A 25,658-nucleotide genomic window follows, 5' to 3' on the forward strand; every position below is an offset into this window, starting at 1 on the left:
CCATTATACATATATTGTTTGCCCTTAGAAACTAGTGTGAGGGGACAGTATTTGAGATGTGAAGGGATGCAGAAAACTGAATTCAATCCAGTTCACAAGCAGAGGGTCTTTACCTGTTTATACCTTCCTTGGTGTAGAATACCGTATAGGTGAGGTTGTCTCCATGAGGATCTGATGCTGGTGTCCGCCACGTGAGTTTGATGAAGCGAGTAGAGACGAGGGAGGCCACGACATCTCGAGGAGCCGAAGGCAATGGTCCAGTTGTAGCTGGTGCTAGATGGTCAGTAGTGGCACTGGTCAGTGAAGTGGGAGGTAATGTTGGGATGGCAACATCTTGTCATGTGCAAACATTGGGGAATATGAAGGGCAAACATCACGACGGTTTAAAAAAAGAAAACAGAAAAAAAAAACAAAAGAAATAAACAAAACCACGATGGGAAACAAAACAAAATGAACACACACACAAAAGGCCATTAAACTGAAGGCTGACATGCAGGCAAAAGGTAACTACTGAAAACTAATGGGAAATATTAAAGGACACATCATTGTAGAGCAAGCAGACCAAATCTCCATTGTAATGGAAGTGGCAAGGGAAGGGGAAGGGTGAGAATTGAGGAAAAATATCATCTCATAAGAGGACACATCAGTGCCCAACAATATTTTTCATTTTTTGTAAGAAATAAAAAAAAAATCAACTTCCATTTGCTATTCAATAGTACAGTCAAACCTGATTTTCTATTTTACTTTGTTAAAATGTGGTATTAATTTGTACTAGACTCAGTTATAAAAGGTATTCTTTGGATTATACAAATCTCATTGAAGAGGCACTGGAAGGTTATCCAGTTCTGATGGGCAAATTATGAAGTAGGTTAGCAGAGTTCCAGTCACGTATCAAACTATAGTGTCACCTACCTGCTGCATAGTACCATGTAACTGGCATCTGAAGGAGTTTGGGGTGTAATACAGTCAATACATCTGATGCAGTGATATTCTTCCTATGAAATTTAGACAGGTGCTCCTATCTTCCACCCAAATCAGGTATTTCTCTCCAATAACTAGTTTATTGATTTTTAATTACAATTTTAAAGGGTATTAACAGAACCACACCTAATATTGCTTCATGAGATGAAGAATGCTATGTAAACTTTGTTGTCGAATGTCTTGTATGTCATCAGATATGACACCTCTATAGTAATGCTGAGACAAATCCCTTGGATTAATATATTAAAAAGTGGTAAACTGTAATCTGATGCATGTTAATAGCAGCAGCTACTGTATGTAAATAGTTTTATGCTAAATCCCATTAAGGGAATCCATGCAAGCCTCCACTAAATCTAGTGCTAATATTCCGTGTAGGAGAAGCCCAGTTACATGCAGTACTATAGACTGTGCATGCAACAACTCTGATTGCTAAAGTCACCTGACATTTTCCATTACAAGATTTTTTTTTTCAGTTGCTTACAACTTTATTAAAAACTTAAACCATTCAGGTTGACTTGTTTTTGGAAATGTCATCTAAAACGGTTCAGCCATTTCCAAAAATGTGGTTAGGGAATAATACATATTTTTAACATTCTTACAAACATTTTGTTGAGAAGTCATAGTGCCTCCATGATATGGAGCAGCAACTTGACATTTTAGAATGTGGACCCTAAACTCAGGTGTCTAAAGTCAAAAAGTCCAAATCATTAACTGTCCACTTTCTAAGCTGTGTCATAATACTAAAATAATAGCAAGGTATTATTGTTCCTTTATAGTTTTTCTGAAAATTATTTTGTACTTTGTTTTACATTAACCATGTGTAAGCCTAATCATCATGTCCTAAATATTACTGATGTGAAATCTGAATGAGCACTAGTTGAACAGTCTGACAATCATTGTGATTACTTAGATAATGGAACTGTTTTTGACCTTCTTGGAAATCAGGATTAAATTGGTATTTACAATAAGCTAAAAACATCTTTGATGCATGCTATGTAGCTTGCATCACATTTCAGGCTTTACATTTAATTTTAGACACTTTAGTAGAGGCTCTGGTGTGAATTATTAAAATTCGGAGTTTGCCTCACTCTTTTGCCGATGGTACACATATGCTATTAAATTTCTTTTATGCAGTTATGATATCAATAGGAAGAAGGAGGAAGTGACTGATTGTTGTGCACTAGAGGCATAGAGGGACAACTGCAGTACTGGTGGATGATAAGCACCTCTGTCATGAGTGGCAAGGACACAGACACATCCACAGAATAAAATAATGTTACAGTTGCATGAACGACAAACAAGACAGCAAATCAGCGCAGACACTGAAAGACAGGGCTATTGACAGTGTTACTAAAAGAACCTTCATTTTAAATTCCAAATATGAAAACTGTCAACAAAATATCCTCTCAGTCTTGACCAAGCAGAATTCTCTGTTCTCATAGTTTCCATTTCTCAAACAACTGACACCAATGGCTAAAGCAATATATACAATACACTTACAACAATGCTTATAGTTTAGTTCAGGGGTAGGCAACCTATGGCACGTGTGCCGAAGGCGGCATGCGAGCTGATTTTCAGTGGCACTCACACTGCCCCGGTCCTGGCCACCGGTTTGAGGGGCTCTGCATTTTAATTTAATTTTAAATGAAGCTTCTTAAACATTTAAAAACCCTTATTTACTTTACATACAACAATAGTTTAGTTCTATATTATAGACTTATAAAAAGAGCCCTTCTAAAAACGTTAAAATGTATTACTGGCACGCAAAACCTTAAATTAGAGTGAATAAATGAAGAGTTGGCACACCACTTCTGAAAGGCTGCCGACCCCTGGTTTAGTTTATGCTTCGTATCACTTTCATATTGCAGGTTCAGTCCTTAAAAAAACAAAACAAAACCAAGAACAACTCGTCATGTTTTTATAGTGCTAGAAGTGATATTCATTGGCTGATAGCCTAGAATATTTGCTTTTATCAGACCTACAGAATATGATGAGAACTACTTAATATGAAACAATCACGCACACGATGCTTCAAAGACCTATACTTTTATTGGTTAAAGGACCACAGCAAATAAGTCTCCATCTCTCTTCTATCTTCTCCTTTGATTGAGACCTTGCATTCCCTCGACTGACTGGGCCTTAACTCCGCCACACATATCACATACGCCAATCTACCACCATAACTACCACTATATCACCACTATAACTGCCACATAGTCCACATCTTCTGAAATCCGCCCCCCCTCCCCTTTAAAAGCTCCTGTCTGACCTTGTTTACATTGGCAACGTTTGGGAAAAGTATAGGTGAAGCCATCACCACTAAATTCCAGTGACATTGATATTATTGCTGGGATACTGTGATCAGAGTCTATTTACTTTAAGAAGAGTAATTTTCAGAGATTGTCTAAGGCCCCCAGAACCTGGGATAGGTGTGTTTTTGCTGAGAAACTGAGATACAACAGACTAATAATCCTGCCAAATACCAGCATGTACAGAATGCCATTGACTCTTCTCAGACAAACTATGTAGTGCAGTCAGCATTCCCAACTTCAAACAACTCCACTAGGTTCTCATCCATTTCAGAATCCAATCCAAGTTTTTTCCCCCTTATTTCTTTATGGATTTCTTACAGACATCTGGTCCTTGTTCTTGGGCCAAATAAGAGCTGCAGCAACCCAGGAGAGATGTGGCTGTATGTGGCCTTACACTGCTTCGCCTAGTACTCCTAAGTGTATGGGACGTATCAAAGGATAAAGGGCGCAAAGCAGGAGAATAGCATTCATCAAAGTGCTTAAGTGCATGCTTAACCTTAAGCATATTCATAGTCCCATTTAAGTCAGTGGAGCTCCTCTGAAGCTCATATTTAAGCACCTGTCTCACTGGACTGTGTCCCTAATCACTGACACCCTTTATGTTCCCTCAACCAATCTTGCTATTGTGGATAAAAATGTGGTAGCCTTCTATATAGCTCCTGTAATCAGGAATAATCTCCCAGCATAGCTGAAGACTTTCATTTTTAATTCCAGTTGAAAACCTATTTTTCCCCTGCAGATTTTATTTCCTTTCCTTCTATTCTTATCTCTGTTACTTCATTATTTAATTCCATTAAGTACTTTGGGATTCAGTTTGTGTGAAGAGTGCTATACAAATATCAAATTGCACTGTACTGCATAGAAGCCATGTCAGGCAGCCATTCGTCTTCTGAAGTGGTAACTTCTGGTCCATCCCTGAAAGATGACTGCTCCACTGCTACAGGGTAGCATTTTCATAAGCACTTAACTGTGTTTGGAACCTAAATTCCATTCCAGGGGGACTTAGGCCCCTAACTCAGTTATGCACTTTTGAAAATTTTACCCACATAATTCCACATAGCATCAATTTCATTGGCTTAACACTCAAAGAAAGTTAATCATAGCCACCCTTTTAGTTGCTCAGCCTAATTCTAGGAAGAATGAGGGAAACAAATATCTGTTATGAATTTAAAAAGAAAAAAAATTAAACTAAGTAGCAAATCTTTTTCCACAATAGCAGTTCTCCCTCCTAAAATCCAACACTTCTTGACATTCTAATTTCAAAATATGCATCTTCAGATTACATTAGATTAATGTTTTGGTTCATGTATGATGTCTTGGTAATAGTGTCAGGTGATTTATTTAAATTATAAGCTCTTTGGGGCAGGGAACTTGTCTTATCTATCTTTGCAAATCATAGAATCATAGAATATCAGAGTTGGAAGGGACCTCAAGAGGTCATCTAGTCCAACCCCCTGCTCAAAGCAGGACCAATTCCCAGCTAAATCATCCCAGCCAGGGCTTTGTCAAGCCAGGCCTTAAAAACCTCTAAGGAAGGAGATTCCACCACCTCCCTAGGTAACGCATTCCAGTGTTTCACCATGTTATTTAAAAGAGTTATATAAAGGTTTTTAAATAACTGAACTGAACCCAAAGTACCTGATGAAATCTGCCCATAAAAAATAGCTCTAATGAATTTTTTTAAATTCATGTTTAATTTAAAACACGGTCCACTTATTAATATATTCATCTCTACATATAATGAAACACTCCCATCATTTGCTTGAAGTAATCTGTATACTGTATTTGAGGAATCTGTAGGCATCAAGCCAAAGCATCTGGGAGAGCTGCCAAAGTTTCCCAGATTAACAAAAACTCAGTTGTGTCCTTGTGCAAGACCAAAGACTGGAAATACTTCTCCTAACTGCATTGTAGGTAGATCACGCCAACACAACAAAAACCAGCGGGGTATGAAAAATAAACCATGAACCAAATAAATGCATGAAGGACGTGTAAATTGTACATGTAAGGTAAGCAAGGAATAGGCAAGCAAACTCACCCATGGGAAGCAGCAAATAAATATCAAGTTGGTAACAAATTGGTATTGTTGATAGCTATGGTATCCATTTAGAAGACCAGGTTATTTCCTTCTTCCCTTCAGCCCCCCACTCTCTTTCAAAATGCCTCAAATGCCATTACAAACAGATTTGTGAGCACAATGCTCAGTAGTGCATAGCTATGTCAATGAATAATTACACTAAAATTAGTTTAATGACAATAAAGGAACCACTTTATTATCTCAAACTTTTAAGCACAGTTTAACAAGGTATTTGTGAAACAAGTCTTTACATGCATTTCATCATTTTTTCATTCCTCTGGAACATTCCTTAAATTGCTATTTCTGGGTAGTTTGTATTAATCTAATTTTTTTTTAGCAGCTTGTCAAAGATGCAAGTGATTTGTTAAGAACATGGATAAAGAATCATGTTCCACAATGCCAGAAAGATAAACAACTGATCAATTTTCTCAACTATTGCTGATATTGAGATTCTTTTAATACATATTTTTGAATGGGCTCTCAAGGAAAAAAAACCCAAACATTTTCCATACTCAGTCTAATGCCCAACGATGCTGCAAAATCCACAGACAGTATGTTTCCTTGATCATTTGAAAGAAATGGTTCAGCAGAACCACAGCTGATCTTAAATGAATCAGTCCCCCTTATAGTTTAAATAGCAGCTCCACTGTGCTCAGAAGGTTATAATTAAATAATGATATGGTTGCTAAAAGTATATTTAGGGAAATGCTGAAACATGGGACTTAACTGCTTGACCAATGGACACTGAAAAGAGGCCGATTTATCTATCTGAACCATAAAGACTGGATAAACATTTTTAAATAGTATGAAACAAAACTTCCAAAATATTGCTCTTTCTGCTCCAAGAATGAAGTTTTCCAATGCATTTTATAGTAAACTCAGCAACAAAACACAACAAGATGCTTGTATTATGAGACCTAAACTGATGCAGATGACCTTTAACTACCAAGACGAATGGTCATTGCAGGCACTGGGCATTCAGTAAGTATCCAGCTATGACGCGGGGGATTGATATCAAATGTTATAATGTGGGAAATGACTAACCTACAATTAAAAAAAATAGAAAAATAAGTTTATCATCCCAAGAGATATAAATGTTCTGCCAGACATTATAATGTATGTGCTGTAGATTTCCCACACATAGCTCTGCCAATTTGCCTAGGCCATGGCCTGAAATATCCCATGTTTACGATATGCAAAGAGTGAATTCCAGCTAAGACAAGCTTAACACAAATCCTACTGACTCAGCTAAAGAGAAGATTCCTTATCACGCACCTGACAGATCTGAACACCATAAGGTTCCCAGTTAGTCCAGCTGTGGCAACGTACAGAATGAACACTGGAGTCTGTCATAACATTCCTTGGCAAATATTCTAGTCCAAGGGCTTTTCTTGAATAGTGACTACCTATTGTGACAATTGTAACAAAATGCTTTGTAATGTGCACAAATATCCACAGCGGTCTAGACTGAAACCAAAATCATTTTTATTGGTAACTTAATACAGATCTGAACCCAGGTCTCCAGTGGTGAAAGCACAGTATAAAACATTCCCTTGGTGGTTTTCCATCCAGTAAAAAAGTGAGGATGACTACTACATTTTGATGGATTAAGATGGTACAATTCTTCAATGACACAGCAACGAGAATCTCATCATTATTAATATAATTTGCTGGGGGAGACAGAACTAATTCAAATATATTTAAGTGATGTTATCCTATGATAAGCACTTCAGGATGCTAATGTGATTATTTAAAAAAACTTCTTTTTATCAAAAACATCACTCCCAAAGGGCTACTAAAATGAAATGTTTTACTGGTTAGCTAATTATTATGAATATTTTCCATGCTGTCTAGCTCCTCCAGTTTAGATTTCCCTTTTCCTCTCTCTTTCTCTCCAACTGCACACAATGGCATAGTCACAGGCTTTCCTCTTGCTTTAGGCAATAGCATTCCAATGCCAACAGCCTAACACTGACTATACCACATGAAAATTAAAAAAATAAAATGGTTATCACAAGAATGACGACCATGGTCATTTTAAACTACACCAAAGTAGTGGTTTATGTAAAACAGCAGGTTTTATTATGTATCAGACATAATAAAGAGAGAGATGTATATAGTAAAAATGTTTGTCTAGTGACCAGTACACCTAAGTAGTCAGGAATCTTGCATTCTGCTGACAGCATTGCCACTTAGTGTGTGAACAACCGTGGACAAGTTGAACTCTCTGTGCCTCAGTTTTACGGATCTGCAAAATGAGGATACTACAGCTACAATCTACCTAGTAAAGACATTGTTGAGAGTTACTTAACATTTGTGAGCACTCAGAGCCTTGGATATAAAAAGACTGTATATAATGCTGCAAACATAAAGGAAACCCATTTTAAGATTATAAACACAGTGATCAACGTTATAGCTGCTTGAGAACAATGAAACCTCTAGCTTGGCTTACAAAAACTTTTTTTTAAAAACAGCAAATTACCATTTCACCAAAAATCATGAACTAAGTTATTCAAAATGTTTGATAGCTTTATCCTCTTTAATTGTAAAAGTAAAAAATAAATGTCTCATAAGAACCAAATTGCCAACGTTGAATTTAGTTATGCTGGCAAGGTTATTTACTTGTTAAAATAGCAGTCTTTTCTGTGTAGATTGACAGTCAAAGAATTACTTAATGCTAGGCCAGAATATGAATTTGAAACATATCTCAGTTCCATCAAAAGCACTGTTTGCCCAGCTTTGAACATCACAGAAAGTACCCTCTCTCCCCCTCCTACATTTAGTGACAGAATATTTATCTTTGGTCTTGGTTAGGAGGCTGTGAAACTTTAAAGAGCATTAGTCACAAGCTACATTCATCAGCTAATCAGATTCTTTGACATTTGCCTTTGCAGAATTAAGCAATATAGCATCACCTGGTGGCAGTGTTATTGTCATGAAATAATTGCACCATTACGTATTTACCACAACTTATCTTTTAAAGGGCAGCCCCCCATCTGTTTCCTGTATCTACCTAGTCTCTTTTTCTTATGCTTGGACTAAATTTTTCTGTGCAGGGCTTATCTTTTGTTATTCCTAACAGTGCTCTAGGTACTACCACCATATAACTAAATAATATATTAGTTGGTGATACAAGTCCAGTTCTTACTGGACAAGTGTCCATATCAATAAAATTGACACTTTTGCTGACAGTCGCAGCAGATCAGGTACAATGACTGAATTACTTCCTCAGTTTGTAACAGATATTCAGTACAAACACACCTGAATTACACCTTTCTTAGGGCTTGTCTACATGGACATTTAGTACGCAGCAAGCTATGGTGTGAATCTAGCCTGTGCTAGCCTGCCACGGTCTAACAATTTGTCCCCTGCTGATGTGCATTAACAGTCCACTAATGCGCTCTGACTTAGTCCTGTTTCAAAGAAGACTAAATCAAATCACTATAATAAACTCTTAAGACAATGAAGACAATATATGGACACTGTGTGTATTCTGTGAACATACATACATTCAGATGTGTGCAGTTTTGGCAATGAGTACATTTTAAAAAATATTTCATTGTAAACTTTTAAAGGAAGTCATAAAATCCAGGATAATAAAGAACACTCCTCCCAAAGTCACGGCATTGTGAAATGTTTTGCTTTAAAGGAAGGAATTTGATTTTTTCCTGTCATATAAAACAGTCATTAAAAAAGGTGTGACAGACCTTACTGACGCATCACACAGCAGTGAGTCCAGAGAGGAAGGCAGCCTCTCCTATAATCCTAATCAGAAATGCTGCATTTCAGAGAAGATACCAGCATCCAACAGAAGGACGTAAAAAGAAAAAGGCACTGAATATGTTTCTCATCATAACAAACACAGACTACTAAAAAGAAGGAAAAAACCCAAACACACAGTCATACCTTCTTCCCCCAGAGACCTGAAAACCTAATGCTCAGAAATGGGCTTTGCGTCTCAAGCAAAACACAACCATAACTGCATATTCAAAAATGAAGTAAACAACATACTGCAATGTTTGAAAATCAGTTTTCTAATATCCTGTCCCCAAGAACATGTAAATAATAAAATAATAATAATAATAATAATAATAAAAACTAAGCCAATGCCATCATATACGAAGGCAACACAAAATACATCCTGTATAGACTGCCCTGGGAATGTAAATATTCTTAAAATTGTATTCTTATGCAGGACTGAAATCTCTGAAGAAAAGTGGAGTCTTTAGCAATATGTGGTAGTTTAACTTCAATTTTTCATAACAGTAGAAAGCAAAAATTTGATTCTGACATCCAATACACTATATTCAAATGTAAATAGTTCTTTACAGGGAAGTTACAAATAAAAATACAGTACATACGGGAAAAAGCATTTACTTTTACTGTATGTGGAGCCATTTACAGGAAAGTTACAGAGTTGAGGAGTCAGACTGCAGCAACACTACATCTGGCTGTGATCTCATTAGGCTTCTGCTACTTACCTGCTGAGTGATCTTGGGCAAGTCACTTTACCTCTCTGTGTCTGCTTCTGATCTAACACTTTGTGTTTCTTGTCTATTTAGGCTAGGTCTATACTACGGGGGAGAGGGGTCGACCTAAGATACGCAACTTCAGCTACGTGAATAGCGTAGCTAAAGTTGCGTATTTTAGATCGACTTACCTGGCTGTGAGGACGGCGGCGAGTCGACCGCTGCCGCTCCGCCGTCGACTCCGCTTACACCTCTTGCCACGGTGGATTTCCGGAGTCGACGGCAGAGCGATCAGGGATTGATTTTATCACGTCTTCACTAGACGCAATAAGTCGATCCCCAATAGATCGATTGCTACCCGCCAATCCAGCGGGTAGTGAAGACGTGCCCTTAGACTGTAAGCTCTTCTGGGCAGATGCGGTCTTTCACTTTTCATTTCACTGTTTGTCCAATGCCTGGCACAATCAGGCCCCAATTTCTGTTGGTGGTTGTAAGCACTAATGTAATACAAACCGCAACAATAATCTCACAAAACAAGCAGACTTGGGCATACCATTAAATGGCAGACATCCAAGGAACATCTGTAGTGGTATCATGCTTTGTTATTGACCTCTGGTGCTAGTTTATTCAAGTGTAATACTTTTTAAAGAGACCTTCAAGGATTCCCACAGTCTGGGATGGACACTTTTTTTAAATTGCAGTGTAAATTGAAATAAATACATGCATCTGTTTTGGAACTGTGGCTGGTGATCTGCTGGGTGGTATTCTAGCCCTAGCACAGAACTCTATACAGCTGCAAAGTGCCAAGCTTCAGATAGCCCTGGACAAATTTCTGTTCGAGGAATTATATTCAAAACTACCAAAATCCTCCTTGCAGTTTCAACCGGATACAGTGTTCTTCTTGCTTCCATGTCTTGAACTTTTGTGTAGTACTGATAGATACTGTTATATTTCACTGCAGAGATGGCTGAAACATTTCCTGTATACCGTATGTCTGCAAAGTGCACTGCAATCCATGGGTACAGATCTAATGCATCTGAGGGTGCTGAGGGAATCGGCTGATGTGATTGCAGAGCCATTGGCCATTATCTTTGAAAACTCGTGGCAATCGGGGGAGGTCCCAGACGATTGGTAAAAGGCAAATATAGTACCCATTTTTAAAAAAGGGAAGGAGAACCAAGAGAACTACAGATTGGTCAGCCTCACCTCAGTTCCTGGAAAAATCATGGAGCAGGTCCTCAAGGAAACCATTTTGAAGCATTTGGAGGAGAAGAGGGTGATCAGGAACAGTCAACATGGATTCACCAAGGGCAAGTCCCGCCTGACCAACTTGGTTGCCTACTATGATGAGATAACTGGCTCTCTGGATATGGGGAAAGCAGTGGATGTGATATAGCTTGACTTTAGCAAAGCTTTTGATACTGTCTCCCAGGTATCCTTGCCAGCAAGTTAAAGAAGTATGGATTGGATGAATGGACTATAAGGTGGATAGAAAGCTGGCTAGATTGTCGGGCTCAATGGGTAGTGATCAATGGCTCGATGTCTAGTTGGCAGCCAGTATCAAGCGGAGTGCCCCAGGGGTCGGGCCTGGGGCTGGTTTTGTTCAACATCTTTATTAATGATCTGGATGATCACTGCAACCTTAGCAAGTTCACAGATGACACTAATCTGGGGGGGAGAGGTAGATACGCTGGAGGGTAGAGATAGGGTCCAGAGTGACCTAGACAAATTGGAGGATTGGGCCAAAAGAAATCTGATGAGGTTCAACAAGGATAAATGCAGAGTCCTGCACTTAGGAAGGAAGAATCCCATGCACCGCTACAGGCTGGGGACTGACTGGCTAAGCAGCAGTTCTGCAGAAAAGGACCTGGGGATTACAGTGGATGAGAAGCTGGATATGAATCAGCAGTGTGCCCTTGTTGCCAAGAAGGCTAATGGCATATTGGGCTGCATTAGTAGGAGCATTGCCAGCAGATCAAGGAAAGTGATTATATCCTTCTATTCGGCACTGGTGAGGCCACATCTGGAGTAATGCATCCAGTTTTGGGCCTCCCACTACAGAAAGGATGAGGAGAAATTGGAGCGAGTCCAGCGGAGGGAAACGAAAATGATCGGGGGCTGGGGCACATGACCTATGAGGCGAGGCTGAGGGAACTGGGCTTATTTAGTCTGCAGAAAAGAAGAAGAGTGAGGGAGGATTTGATAGCAGCCTTCAGCTACCTGAAGGGGGGTTCCAAAGAGGATGGAGCTTGGCTGTTTTCAGTGGTGGCAGATGGCAGAACAAGGAGCAATGGTCTCAGGTTGCAGTGGGGGAGGTCTAGGTTGGAAATTAGGAAACACTATTTCACTAGGAGGGTGGTGAAGCACTGGAATGGGTTACCTAGCAAGGTGGTGAAATCTCCCTCCTTAGAGGTTTTTAAGGCCCGGCTTGACAAAGCCCTGGCTGGGGTCTTGCTATGAGCAGGGGGTTGGACTAGATGACCTCCTGAGGTCTCTTCCAACCCTAATATTCTATGATTCTGTGATAATCCTTTCATATAAAAGGCCCTGGATATTGAAAGTAAATTATTATTTACATGTCTCTATCTTCATACATTTCAAGGTCAGAAGGGACCATTATGATCCTCTAGTCTGATCTCCTGCACATTGCAGGCCACAGAACATCATCCATCCACTCCTGTAATAGACCCCTAACCTCTGGCTGGGTTACTGAAGTCCTCAAATCATGGTTTAAAGACTTACAGAGAATCCACCATTTCCACTACTTTAAATCATCAAGTGACCCTTGCTCCATGCTGCAGAGAAAGGCAGAAAAATCCGAGGGTCCCTGCGAATCTGACTTAAAGGAAAATTCCTTCCTGACTCCAAATATGGCAATCACTTGGACTCTGACTATGCCGTCAAGACCCACTAGCCAGACACCTTCACTGTAGTAAATCAGAGCCCTCTCCAATTAGAGTCCCATCACCGGCCATTGGAGATATCTGCTGCTAACAGTCACAGATTGGCCACATGCCATTGTAGACAGTCTCATCATACCATCTGTATAGCTCAGTGGTTTGAGCACTGGCCTGCTAAACCTAGGGTTGTGAATTCAATCCTTGAGGGGGCCATTTAGGGATCTGGGGCAAAAATCTGTTTGGGGCTTGGTCCTGCTTTGAGCAGGGAGTTAGACTAGATGACCTCCTGAGGTCCCTTCCAACCCTATGATTCTATGATCTTCTTCATAACTTATCAAGCTCAGTCTTGAAGCCAGTTAGGTTTTTTGCCCTCACTGCTCCCCTTCAAAGGCTATTCCAGAATTTCACTCCTTTGAGGTTAGAACGCTTTGTCTAATTCAGTATTGTGGGTATTTTATGCCACTTAAAGAATAGCTCTGATACCCTGAAGTTTGAAAAATATTTTTTGATACAATTCTATTGTTTCATATAATTATGATATTTTTGTATTTGTATTTCAAATAGATTTCTATGTCAAAGTTCATATGCTCCTCCCGCTTATTTATCATTTATTTATTCACTAGAGTATTATATTTGACAGTGCTATCTTTATAGAAACCATCCAAAATGTCAGGAAATCACATATAGGATAAAAAGAAGGAGCAGATGAACTCTTAATAAAGATCTTGAGTTCCTAGTGATAAAGAACAAAAACAGATACAGAAACATTATAAACAATATTGGTCCTTCAGTAAATACATCTTTCAATGTTTCCATTAAACATCAATAGTACTAAAAAAATAAACTTCTGTCACTAGCTGAAAGAGTTCTAAAAGATCTGTGTGTACATCAGAGCATATAGAAATTTGAAGTTATATCCCAACCACTTTAGATCATGGCTGGAGCTTGCAGCAACACTCGTCTTACAATTGAATTAATTATTTTATTCTGTTAGTTGACTACTAACACAAGAGACCAATTTAAAAATCAATTGCAATAAACATGTTGAAGAAGAAAAGAATGAGATAGGCTCTTCTCTCTAACCCAATGGTGAAACATTTACCACTGAGACATAGCAAAACCTGTCTTCTTCATGACCTAGACAGACACAACTAGGAAAGCAGATCTAGGCATGGCTTCATTTTTTCTTTATTCTTCAATCAGTACCTTTAGTATTAGTGTGTCAGCAGCAAAAGCAGGCAGAATTCATCTGTCTTTTTAAAGATTTTGGAACCGCGTTTACTAGCCCCGCCCCCCCGATCACAAACATCATCTTAAAAAAATATCACACATGGTTATTTTTAAGGCAATGACAATTTTCACTTCAGTTTCTATTCTGAGATTAGACAAACAATGTACATTATTAAAAATTGAAATCCCTAGTTTTATGCCTTATTTTTAACTATGCTTTGAGCCTGCTACAAAAACTCATGTTTATTTAGAATGCCTTCTTGACACCACTACAAAAAAATTAAGATAACATCTGTTGAAAATTAATCTTGTCCCACACTTAATATTTTAACTGTATGAATTCTATTGCATATACAGCCAAAATGTAAAACAAACCCCTTTTTTCTGCTGTCTGACTATGGCATTACTGTATAATTTAACAACTTTGAAATATAAGCAACCAATTAAAAAAATTCACACATTAGTTCCATTCTGGTGCAAAAGCTGATTTTTCCTTTCCATACATACAATAAGAGGTTAGGATCAAGTATAAATCAAGGCTTGCTCTGCCAAATTATTATTTGTGAGTAATAGAGAGAGGGAAAAAATCCTTTAGTAGAATTCTCATGTAGCTACAAACCTGAAAATCTAGTAAAGGTACTCACTCGTTATATAGTGTTACAGTTCTTGGCCTTAAGGAACATCACAAAAGAGGAGGTTACTTACTTGTAACTGGAGGTTCTTCGAGATGTGGGGTCCCTATCTGTATTCCACACTTGGGTGTGCATGTGCCTGAGTCCGGAAGTGTTTCTTAGCAATGTCCGTTGACCCACATGTGCGCAGTGGTCCCCTTGTGCTCCCAACTGAGGGTATAATACATAGTGTGGGTTGCTATCTCTCCAATCTCCCTCTTACTGTCATGGAATCCAGTCTGAAGGAGAGGGGATGGAGGGTGGGGAGTGGATAAGGACCACACATTTCAAAGAACCTTCAGTTACAGGAAAGTAACCACCTCTTCTTGAGTGATGTTCCCTATGTGTATCCACACTTGGTGACTAGCAAGCAATGATTAGCGTGGAGCTGGGTGCGAGAATGCCAATGGAAGTGTGGTCTGCAGTTTGGCCTGTCCTTTCGTGGTGTCTGTAGCTGCTGCTTGTGCAATGGCGTAGTGCAGGCCTGCACAACTCGTAAAGCGGCGAGAGCCATATTACTCCAAAGAAAACAGCTGAGGGCCAACCCTCCCTCCCCGGCCCCACCGAACTCCCCCGCCCCAGTGCCACCCAGCCCCATCTCGAAACAACACCCCTCCCCCCCCAGCGCCGCCCGCCCCACAGAAACAACCCCCACTTTGTAATCAATTGCACTGTTGACTGAATGAGGTAGGCATGGAAGGCAGGCACCTCCAGACAGCTGCAACCCTTGGAGAGGGGATGGGAGCCAGACCAGATCAGTAGAACAGGTCAGCCACTGATTCGCCGCTCGCCTCCTCGGCCCTCCTCCCCCGGCTCGCCTACTCACCCCCCGCCACTGCCATCCCGCTCGCCTCCTGAGCCCCCACCCTCCCCGGCTTGCCTACTTACCCCCCCGCCACTGCCCACCCACTCACCTCCTCAGCCCCCCCTCCCCCGCCGCCGGCTCACCTGCCCCCCCGCCGCTGCCCGCTTGCTTGCGTCCTCAGCCCTCCCACCCCCCCAGCTCGCCTACTCACTCCCTGCCACTGCCCCCCTGCTTGCCTACTCAGCCCCCCTCCCTCACCCACTGCTTGCCTACTCACCCCCCGCGGGCCGCACAGTGAGCCCACGCGGGCCGCATGTTGTGCAGGCCTGTATCATGAACATGAGGATGGAGTGCCAGGTTGCCTGGCAGATGTCTTGCCAGAACATGTCCGCTAGTGAGGTCAATGTGGCAGCTTGCAGTCGCATAGAGTGCACAGTGATTCTATCAAGTGTGTGTGTGTGGGGGGGGTATTGGGATGGGTTGTAGCATTTGCAGATGCACCCTGATATCTATTTGGAGATGCTTTGGGACAAAAGGGATCCGTCAGCAATGGCCACAAATAGTTTTGGCGATGTTTGAAAGGGTAGAGTCCTGTGTAAGTAAAATGCCAGTGCACAGTGGATGTAGAGGGAGTGTAAGGCTCTGTCAGCAGGGGAAACGTGTTGTTTGGGGTGGAAAACTGGCAGGTGGATGCTCTGATTTAGGTGGAATTCCGACACTACTTTTGGGAGGAATTTGGAGTGGAGACACAAGGACAATTTGTCCCTGTGGAATATTGTCTAAGGGGGGTCCGCCATCATGGCCGTTAGTTCACGGACCCATCAGGCTGAGGTGATGGCTACTTTCATTGAATGTCACTTTCACTGAGAGGTGGGAGAGGGAGCATGTTGCTAGCAGTTTGTGAGGGCAAAGAGAACAAGATTAAGGTCCCACAGGAGTGTGGGCTTGAGTACAGGTGGAAAGGTGTTGAGTAAACCCTTCATGAAGTGATAGTGTCGGGGTGCATAAAGACCGAGGCACCGTCCATGGCAGGAAGAAAGGCATGGAGTGTTGCCAGGTGCATTCATATAAAACTGAGTGCTAAGCCTGACATCTTGAGGGCAAGGAGGTAGTACAGGATGACTGTAATAGACACTGTGTTTGGTGAATGGTGATGGTAGCGAGCCCATGTTGTGAAGCATTTCCATTTAGCTCAGTAGCAGGCTCTGGTGCATGCACGGGATACGTTCGATACCAATCCAAATACCAGCCTGAGAGGTGAAGAGTGCTTGGATTGGGATGATGGATCTTCCAGCGATCTTGTGAGAGTAGATCGGGGAGCGTGCAAAAGCAAAGTTGTGAGCGGACCGGGAATCTGAGGAGGTCTGAAAACCAGAATAGACAGGGCCAGAATGGGGCTACAAGTATGACAATAGCTCCGTCCCGGCAAACCTTGCGTAGCGCCCGTGGTAGGAGAGGAATGGGGCAAAGGCATAGTGGATAGCCTGTCCAGGCAGGAGGAGAGCATCACCCTGAGAGTCGTCCCCTATTGCTCCCCTGGAACAATAGTGGGGCAGCTTTCGGTTCTCATGAGTTGGAAAGAGGTCCCATCGGGGGTTCCTCACTTTGCAAAGAGATACCCAAGGTGATTGAGGTAGAGTCCAGCTGAGTGCGTTGGCTTGGGAATTCTGGGTGCCTGGTATATACATGGCTTGAAGCATCACGTCGTTCTTGATGCACCAGTTCCAAAGCCAAACTGACTTGGAGTAGAGGGAGGGAGACCTGGCACCGCCCTGCTTGTTGATGCATACCACTGCCACAATGTTGTTAAAGAGCAATTGGACCTGGAAGAATGAGTAGGAGGAAGGCCTGGCACACTTGCTGGACTGCCCGCAGTTCCGGCACGTTTAAGTGGCTTCCTGCAGCGTCCATAAGTGCTAAGCTGTGTGTTGGTCTAAGTGGGCTCCCCACCCCGCGAGGGAGGCGTCCGTTGTGATGGTACTTATGGCATGGGAGGGTTTTTTTGTTCAAGAATAGTTACTTTTAATAGCTTAATAGTTACTTTCTTGAACAAAAAAAACTTCAGAAACAGACTTCAAAGAGAATCAACAGAACTAAAATTCATTTGCAAATTTAACACCATTAATTTGGGCTTGAATAGGGACTGGGAGTGGCTAGCTCATTACAAAAGCAGCTTTGCCTCTCCTGGAATTGACACCTCTTCATCTATTATTGGGAGTGGACTACATCCACCCTGATCAAATTGGTCCTGTAAACACTGGTTCTCCACTTGTGAGGTACTCCCTTCTCTTCATGTGTTATTATATAATGCCTGTATCTGTAGCTTTCACTCCATGCATCTGAAGAAGTGAGGTTTTTTACCCACGAAAGCTTATGCCCAAATAAATCTGTTAGTCTTTAAGGTGCCACCGGACTCCTTGTTTTTGTGGATACAGACTAACATAGCTACCCCCTGATACTTGACACCATATAGAAGTAAGCATCCTTCATGTCGAGAACCGCGAACCAGGTTCCTTGGGGAGGGAGAGGACAATCGATGCCAGCGTGACTATATGTAATTTGGACTTTCTGATAAGTGTTCAGCACCTTAAGATCTAGAATGGGGCGGCCTTTTTTGGGATGAGGAAGTACAGTGCATAGAAGCCTTGTCCCCTGTAGTGAGGTGGGACAGGCTCTATCACACCCTTGAGGAGCAGAGCATCCACTTCTTGTTGGAGAATGAATTGATGGAATGGGTCCCCAGGGAGGAGTTGGGAGAAGGGTGTCAATGTGGTGGAAATGAGAGGAATTCTATGGAGTATCTGTGGTGGACAGTCTCCAGTAACTAACTGTTCATGGTGATCTTGCCCCAGTTGTGGTAAATAGGGCAAGACGGACTCCAAATATGATATGGGGCATCATGGGTGACATTGGAGCAGGTTTGTGGCTCTGAAGCTTCACATCAAAACTGAGGTTTTGCCTGTTGCTGGGAGAGGGTTGAGGAGATGGTCATGGAGGAGGCGGGGAAGCATGGCTGTTGAGATTGGTGTTACCAACATGGAGGCTCCTGATAATGTTGGTAGTAGGCTAGGTTTGAGTATGTGGGCATGGGCGGAACAGTTGCCTCTGCTGTCTGTATCTCAGGGCCGGGGTATATATGCCCAGGGACCATAGCGTGGCCCTGGAGTCCTTCAGTGAGTGGAGGGATTCATTCATCTTCTCATGGAACAGTTTGTTCTTGTCAAAGGACAGGTCCTTGATGGTATTTTGGACCTCCCCGGGGAAGCTGGACAATAGTAACCATGAATCCTGGCGCATAATGATCCCAGTTGCTAGAGGGTGAGATGACATGTTGGCTGCGTGCACAGCGGCCTGGAGGCCCACCTTGGCGACTCTTCGTTTACCAGCACGAATTCCTGCTGTTGGTCCAGCGGCAGCTTGTCCTTCAACTCTGCTATGCTGTTGTAGTTGTTAAAATCGTAGTTGGCTAGCAATCTGGAACTGTAGTCGTGCTGAGGAATATACTTTACTGTCCAGCAGGTCTTTGCTGCCCTGTCCAAAGGAGCAGACTTCTGTGGGTGCTGGCGCACCCACTCCATTGTCATGCAGACAACTAGAGAGCTGTAGGGGGCGGGGGGAAGAGGAGGAAGGAGGATGCGTAAAAAGAAAATCTGCCCTTTTAGCCAGTACGAAATACCTCCTCTCCACCCTCTTAGGTGTGGGTGCACAGGAGGCAGGGGTGTTCCATACGGCATGTGCTGGTTGCAGGATGGCCTTGTTAATGGTTAGTGCTACCTGAGAGGGCCCCTGGGGTTGGAAGATGTCCAGGAGCTGGTGTTGCATGTCCTGAACCTCCTCCAACGGGATACCTAGGTCTCCCACTACCCTCTGGAGCAAGTCCTGGTACTGGTGATGGTTGTCCGGTGGAGAGACCAGGAGGGGAATAAGTGCCTCATCAGGCAATGAAGATGCAGCAGTGGGGACCAGCGGGCCTGGTGGTACCAGTTCGATGTCTGTCTCTTCCTCATAACACAATGACGCTGGTGGGCAAATGGGGGATGGTCGATAGGATGCCTTAGATGGTGCCTGGTATTTATGATAGGGATCCCAGTGTCCCCAGGAGGACCAGAAAGAAGGGTGCCTAGGTTTTGGTGGGCCCCATGGGTAGCAATCACAGGCTTCCATTGCCAGATCATACACCGGGGGGTAAGGCAGTCTGTGTGTGAGTCTGGACTTCAGTGTGACATCGTGGAGAACAAGGATTCTGGCTCCAAGAACTCCTCGGGCTCTGAAGACAGTTCCGGCAAAGGGAGTCCCGTCGGTACTGGAGGGCTGTGGTTTGGCAACGGGACAGATTTCTCCAGCAGCAGTAGCAGCAGAGGTTCATCCTTCAGAGCAGTGGTTCTCAACCAGGGGTACATGTACCCCTGGGGGTACACATAATTCTTCCACAGGGTACATCAACTCATCTAGATATTTGCCTAGTTTTACAACAGGCTACATAAAAAGCACTAGCAAACTAAAATTTCATACATACAAAATAAGAAAGCAAGCAATTTTTCAGTAATAGTGTGCTGTGACACTTTTGTATTTTTATGTCTGATTTTGTAAGCAAGTAGTTTTTAAGTGAGGTGTAACTTGGGGATACGCAAGACAAATCAGACTCCTAAAAGGGGGACAGTAGTCTGGAAAGGGTGAGAACCACTGCTCCAGAATAGGGATATTGCCAGAGAGGAGAGGAGACTGCGGGTAGGGTAGGACCAGCTCCAAGAAAAGCTTGGAGCATCCAGGAATTCATGGTTTGCTCATGAAGATGCCGGAGGGGCCTGACAGCATCTGCAGCCTGTCTGGGAGGCACAGAGGTACTGGTGGAATGGGTGGAGCACACACTGGTGAGTGTTCTGGACTCATGGGTTGCTGTCGGTACCATCGGATCACATTTGCGCGTGGTCTTACTCTCCACATGGGGAAGACTGGGTGCTGGTCCGGCCAGATCCATGTGCAATATCTCATCCAATCTGGCCCAGCTCAGGAAGGAAACACTATGCTTGGGAGAAGTCCAGGGTGGGGATCTGCTCTTTTGCCATGGAGAGTGTTTTTTACTCTCATGCCAGGACTTGTCTTTGGCTTTTGGTACAGACAGTTTTGGTGCTGCAAGGTGCTTGAAGGGCACTCACCACGTGTGACGGTTGCTGTACAGGGGGTCTGCTGGTCCCAGATCCAAGTGTACCCTCGGTCTCATAGCTTCCTCCATCAAGTACTTATGGAGGCAGAGCTCTTGAGTTTCCCAGGTTCAGGGTGAGTAGGACTTGCAAATGGAGCAGCGCGCTGTGATGTGGGCCTTGCTGAGGCAGTAGAGGCACTGCTGGTACTTGTCACTCACTGAGAATTTTTAAATCCCAGAATCTGGGGCACAGTCCCCAAGAGAGCATGAGGGTGGGGGGATCAGTCCCCAAACAGAGAAAGAAACTACACTAACTTATCTAATTATACTAGAAAGACTATATACAACCATTTACAACTTCATGAAGGGGAAGTCGTGCCTGACTAACCTAATTGCCTTCTATGATGAGATAACTGGCTCTGTGGATGAGGGGAAAGCAGTGGATGTGTTATTTCTTGACTTTAGCAAAGCTTTTGATACGGTCTCCCACAGTATTCTTGCCACCAAGTTAAAGAAGTATGGGCTGGATGAATGGACTGTAAGGTGGATAGAAAGCTGGCTAGATCGTCGGGCTCAACGGGTAGTGATCAATGGCTCCATGTCTAGTTGGCAGCCGGTTTCAAGTGGAGTGCCCCAAGGGTCGGTCCTGGGGCCGGTTTTGTTTAATATCTTTATTAATGATCTGGAGGATGGTGTGGACTGCACTCTCAGCAAGTTTGCAGATGACACTAAACTAGGAGGCGTGGTAGATACACTAGAGGGTAGGGATCGGATACAGAGGGACCTAGACAAATTAGAGGATTGGGCAGGAAAAAACCTGATGAGGTTCAACAAGGACAAGTGCAGAGTCCTGCACTTAGGACGGAAGAATCCCATGCACTGCTACAGACTAGGGACCGAATGGCTAGGTAGCAGTTCTGCTGAAAAGGACCTAGGGGTCACAGTGGACGAGAAGCTGGATATGAGTCAACAGTGTGCTCTTGTTGCCAAGAAGGCTAACGGCATTTTGGGCTGTATAAGTAGGGGCATTGCCAGCAGATCGAGGAACGTGATCGTTCCCCTTTATTCGACATTGGTGAGGCCTCATCTGGAATACTGTGTCCAGTTTTGGGCCCCACACTACAAGAAGGATGTGGAAAAATTGGAAAGAGTCCAGCGGAGGGCAACAAAAATGATTAGGGGTCTGGAGCACATGACTTATGAGGAGAGGCTGAGAGAAATGGGATTGTTTAGTCTCCAGAAGAGAAGAATGAGGGGGGATTTGATAGCAGCCTTCAACTACCTGAAGGGGGGTTCCAAAGAGGATGGAGCTCGGCTGTTCTCAGTGGTGGCAGATGACAGAACAAGGAGCAATGGTCTCAAGTTGCAGTGGGGGAGGTCCAGGTTGGATATCAGGAAAAACTATTTCACTAGGAGGGTGGTGAAACACTGGAATGCGTTACCTAGGGAGGTGGTGGAGTCTCCTTCCTTGGAGGTTTTTAAGGCCCGGCTTGACAAAGCCCTGGCTGGGATGATTTAGCTGGGAATTGGTCCTGCTTTGAGCAGGGGGTTGGACTAGATGACCTCTTGAGGTCCCTTCCAACTCTGATATTCTATGATTCTATGATTCTATATACACCAAGTGAAAGGTAAATCACTCAGAAAAACTACAAGCGTGAAGGAGCAGGGGTTCCAACTCATGCCATGTGGCAGTAAGAGGGAGGTGGAGAGGCGTCGACCTGCACCACCTATTACACCATCGGCTGGGAACATGAGGGGATGCACTACACACGTGTGGGTCAACGGACTCTGCTAAGAAACACTTCTGGAATCAGGGTCATGGTGCGCAGGCGCACCCATGTATGGAATACACATAAGGACCATCACTCAAAAAAGAATGAAAATTTTTGACAGAGAAATAGTGATGATAGAAATCAGGCTCATACTGGTCCCCTGTCATTGTGCTGTTCATCAAAGAAAGAAAAATAGAACAACATTTATACATTGTGGCACATCAGGTTGATCATTTAACTGTAATTTATATATAAATGTCAACAAGATTTTTACCTTCTTGAAACACAAAATATTTTAGTAGGTGAGCATCCCAGATACTTAAAATCGAATCTAATTTGTTCAGTGCAAATTTTAAGACTCACATAGTGATGAACAACTTCTCTCACCGTTTATAAATGAATTAAGCTAAACTAAAGTAAGGCCCCTTTAATTCTGAATCAAAGCATCCACACAGGGTTTAAATGAAATTTAACGAATCCACTTTAAATTCACACCTTTAGTTAATTCAGATTAATCTTCTTCAGTGTCCCGTAGTCTCCGTCTATGATAAGTGTAAAGGCGTTGCATACACTAATTTGCTTGGTACAGTTTGATCTACTCATGACTGTACAGCATGTGACTAAGTACCAACAGGATATTTTGATTAAAAAAACTTGCATGATCTGGAACCAATAGGGCACACATTAGATAGATTAAAAAACAGTCTCACTGACTGATCTCAAAATGTTGCTGATGGGGAGACAACGGGCCGGGCTGTTTCTAGTGGGGTCCTGCAGGGATCAGTTTTCGGTCCAATGCTATTCAATATTTTTATCAATGATCTAGATACCTGTCAAGAGTGACCACTCATGGAAGTTAGCAAAAGTGGTTGTTCGTAAGAGATGGTCTCTCTTCAAAGGTTTGCACACCAGAGAGCTGTGGCCTCTGCAAGCAGTCGCTCGTGACAGGTGGTCTCTCTTCAGAGGTGGTCTCTAAGGCAGGTTTTACTGTAACAAAATCTTTGCTGATGTAGTTTGCAGATGAAGATTGGTGGGGTAATAAATAATGACGATGACATGTTACTATTACAGAGGGAGCTGAACTGCCTGATTAAATGATCAGAATCCAATAAAATATGTTTTAATATAGACAAATGAAAAGTAATACATCTGGGAACAAAGAATGCAGGCTACACGTACAGTCTGGGAGACTCTCTCTTGGAATGCAGTGACTCAGAAAAGGGTTTTGGGATCATCGTGGATAACTATCGCAGTGTGAACTGTCAGTGCGATGCTGTGTTAAAAAGGGCTAACGTGATCCTTCAATGTATAGATTCATAGACTTTAAGGCTAGACAGGACCATCATGATCATCTAGTCTGACCTCCTGCTCTTCACAGGCCACAGAACCTCACCCACCCACTCCTCTAATAGGCTCATCACATCTGATTGAATTACTGAAATCCTCAAATTTGGTTTTAAGGATTAAAAAAATTATAGAAAAGCCACCATTTACTCTAGTTCAGTGAGCCAGGCTGCAGAGAAAGGAAAAAAAAACAAAACAAAACAACCCAGGGTCACTGCCAGTCTGACCTGCGGGGGGAAATAACTTCCTGACACCAAACATGGTGATCAGTTAGACCCTGTGCATGTGGGTAAGACACACTAGACAGACATGTGGGAAAGAATTCTCTGCAGTAAATCAGAGTCCTCCGCATTTAGTGTCTCATCGCTGACCACTGGAGATATTTGCTAACAGCAGATGTGGATGGCCGTATGCCACTGTAGACAACTTCGTCCCCTACATAAAGGGAATATCAAGTAGAAGTAGGCAAGTGATCTTGCCGCTGTACACAGCACTGGTAAGCCAGCTATTAGAACACTGTGTCCAGTTCTGGTGTCCATACTCCAAGAAGGAGAGAGTTCAAAGAAGGGCCACAAAAATTATCCAAAGGTTGGAAAACAAGCCTTGTGATGTGAGTTTTAAAGAGCTCATATATTCAGTTTATCAGAGAGAAGGTCCACTGTGCATAGGCAATAACACAAAGAGAAGAGATCTAAGAACAAATTCAAACTTGAAATAAGATGTAATTTCCTAGCAGTGACAGTGATTAAACATTGAAACACCTTACTGGGGACGTGGGGCCTCACCGTCACTTTGAGCCTATAAAATAGGATTAGATACTTTCCTAAAATATGCTTTAGTCTGTCTTCTGGGAAAAATTCTGTGGCCAGGGTGGGAGGGAAATCAGGCTGGATAGTCGTGGTGGTCCCTTCTGGCCTTAGAGTTTATGAATCCCCCAGTTCACGCCCTCCCTTCATGGGTCATGAAAAAAACAAAAAGCTCTGGATTGCTCTCAACATGCCCATAACATAGGCAGCACGGCATTAAGACAATGACTGTAATCACTTCTCAGGTTGTCAGTTGATCATTCACATGGGTCAGGAAGGACTTTTTCTCCCAATATACAATTGGCTAGTTGTATTCTGAGGATTTTTTCCACCTTCCTCTGACGCATCAGGGATTGGCCACAGCTGAATCATAGAAGATTAGGGTTGAAAGAAACCTCAGGAGGTCATCTAGTCCAATCCCCTGCTCAAAGCAGGACCAACACCAACTAAATCATCCCAGCCAGGGCTTTGTCAAGCCGGGCCTTAGAAACCTCTAAGGATGGAGATTCCACCACCTCCCTAGGTAACCCATTCCAGTGCTTCACCACCCTCCTAGTGAAACAGTGTTTCCTAATATCCAACCTAGAGCTCCCCCACTGCAACCTGAGACCATTGCTTCTTGTTCTGTCATCTGCGACCACTGAGAACAGCCGAGCTCCATCCTCTTTGGAACCCCTCTTCAGGTAGCTGAAGGCTGCTATCAAATCCCCCCTCACTGTTCTCTTCTGCAGACTAAACAAGCCCAGTTCCCTCAGCCTCTCCTCATAAATCATGTGCCCCAGCCCCCTGATAATTTTCGTTGCCCTCCGCTGGACTCTCTCCAATTTCTCCACATCCTTTCTGTAGTGGGGTGGGGTGGGGGGCAAACCTGGACACAATACTCCAGATGTGGCCTCACCAGTGAAGATAAGACATTGGATGGGGTGGACCAGTGTTTGAGGTGGTAAAGAGAACCCTCTTTCTGGATGCTTTGATGGTGTGTTTTCTTTATATGCTCAGTGTCCAACTGATTTAGGGTCAGGTCAAACTGGCAGGGACCTTAGTGTTTTTCACCTTCCTCGGCAGCATGGAGCATAGATCACGTGGGCATAACCCACCTAATCAATTCCCTGCTACTGCAGAGGTGTTTGGCCATGGTGGCATATTGG

The 25,658-nt window shown here is 42.9% G+C and overlaps 1 protein-coding gene across 10 annotated transcripts in view; it reads right to left on the reverse strand.

The window, feature by feature from the left end:
• Window positions 1–25,658, reverse strand: part of NEO1 (neogenin 1) — a 535,617-nt gene that overhangs the window by 132,619 nt on the left and 377,340 nt on the right. For 6 of the 10 annotated variants that reach the window (XM_034783479.1, XM_034783473.1, XM_034783472.1 and 3 more), the window contains exon 8: window positions 114–333. In XM_034783479.1, coding sequence (XP_034639370.1) covers window positions 114–333 — 220 coding nt within the window. The remainder of the gene's footprint in view (window positions 1–113; window positions 334–25,658) is intronic. The other 4 variants (XM_034783480.1, XM_034783474.1, XM_034783478.1 and 1 more) reach the window with 1 other exon arrangement.

This window comes from Trachemys scripta, chromosome 10, assembly GCF_013100865.1.
Source record: "Trachemys scripta elegans isolate TJP31775 chromosome 10, CAS_Tse_1.0, whole genome shotgun sequence".
Classification (NCBI taxonomy): Eukaryota; Metazoa; Chordata; order Testudines; family Emydidae; genus Trachemys; species Trachemys scripta.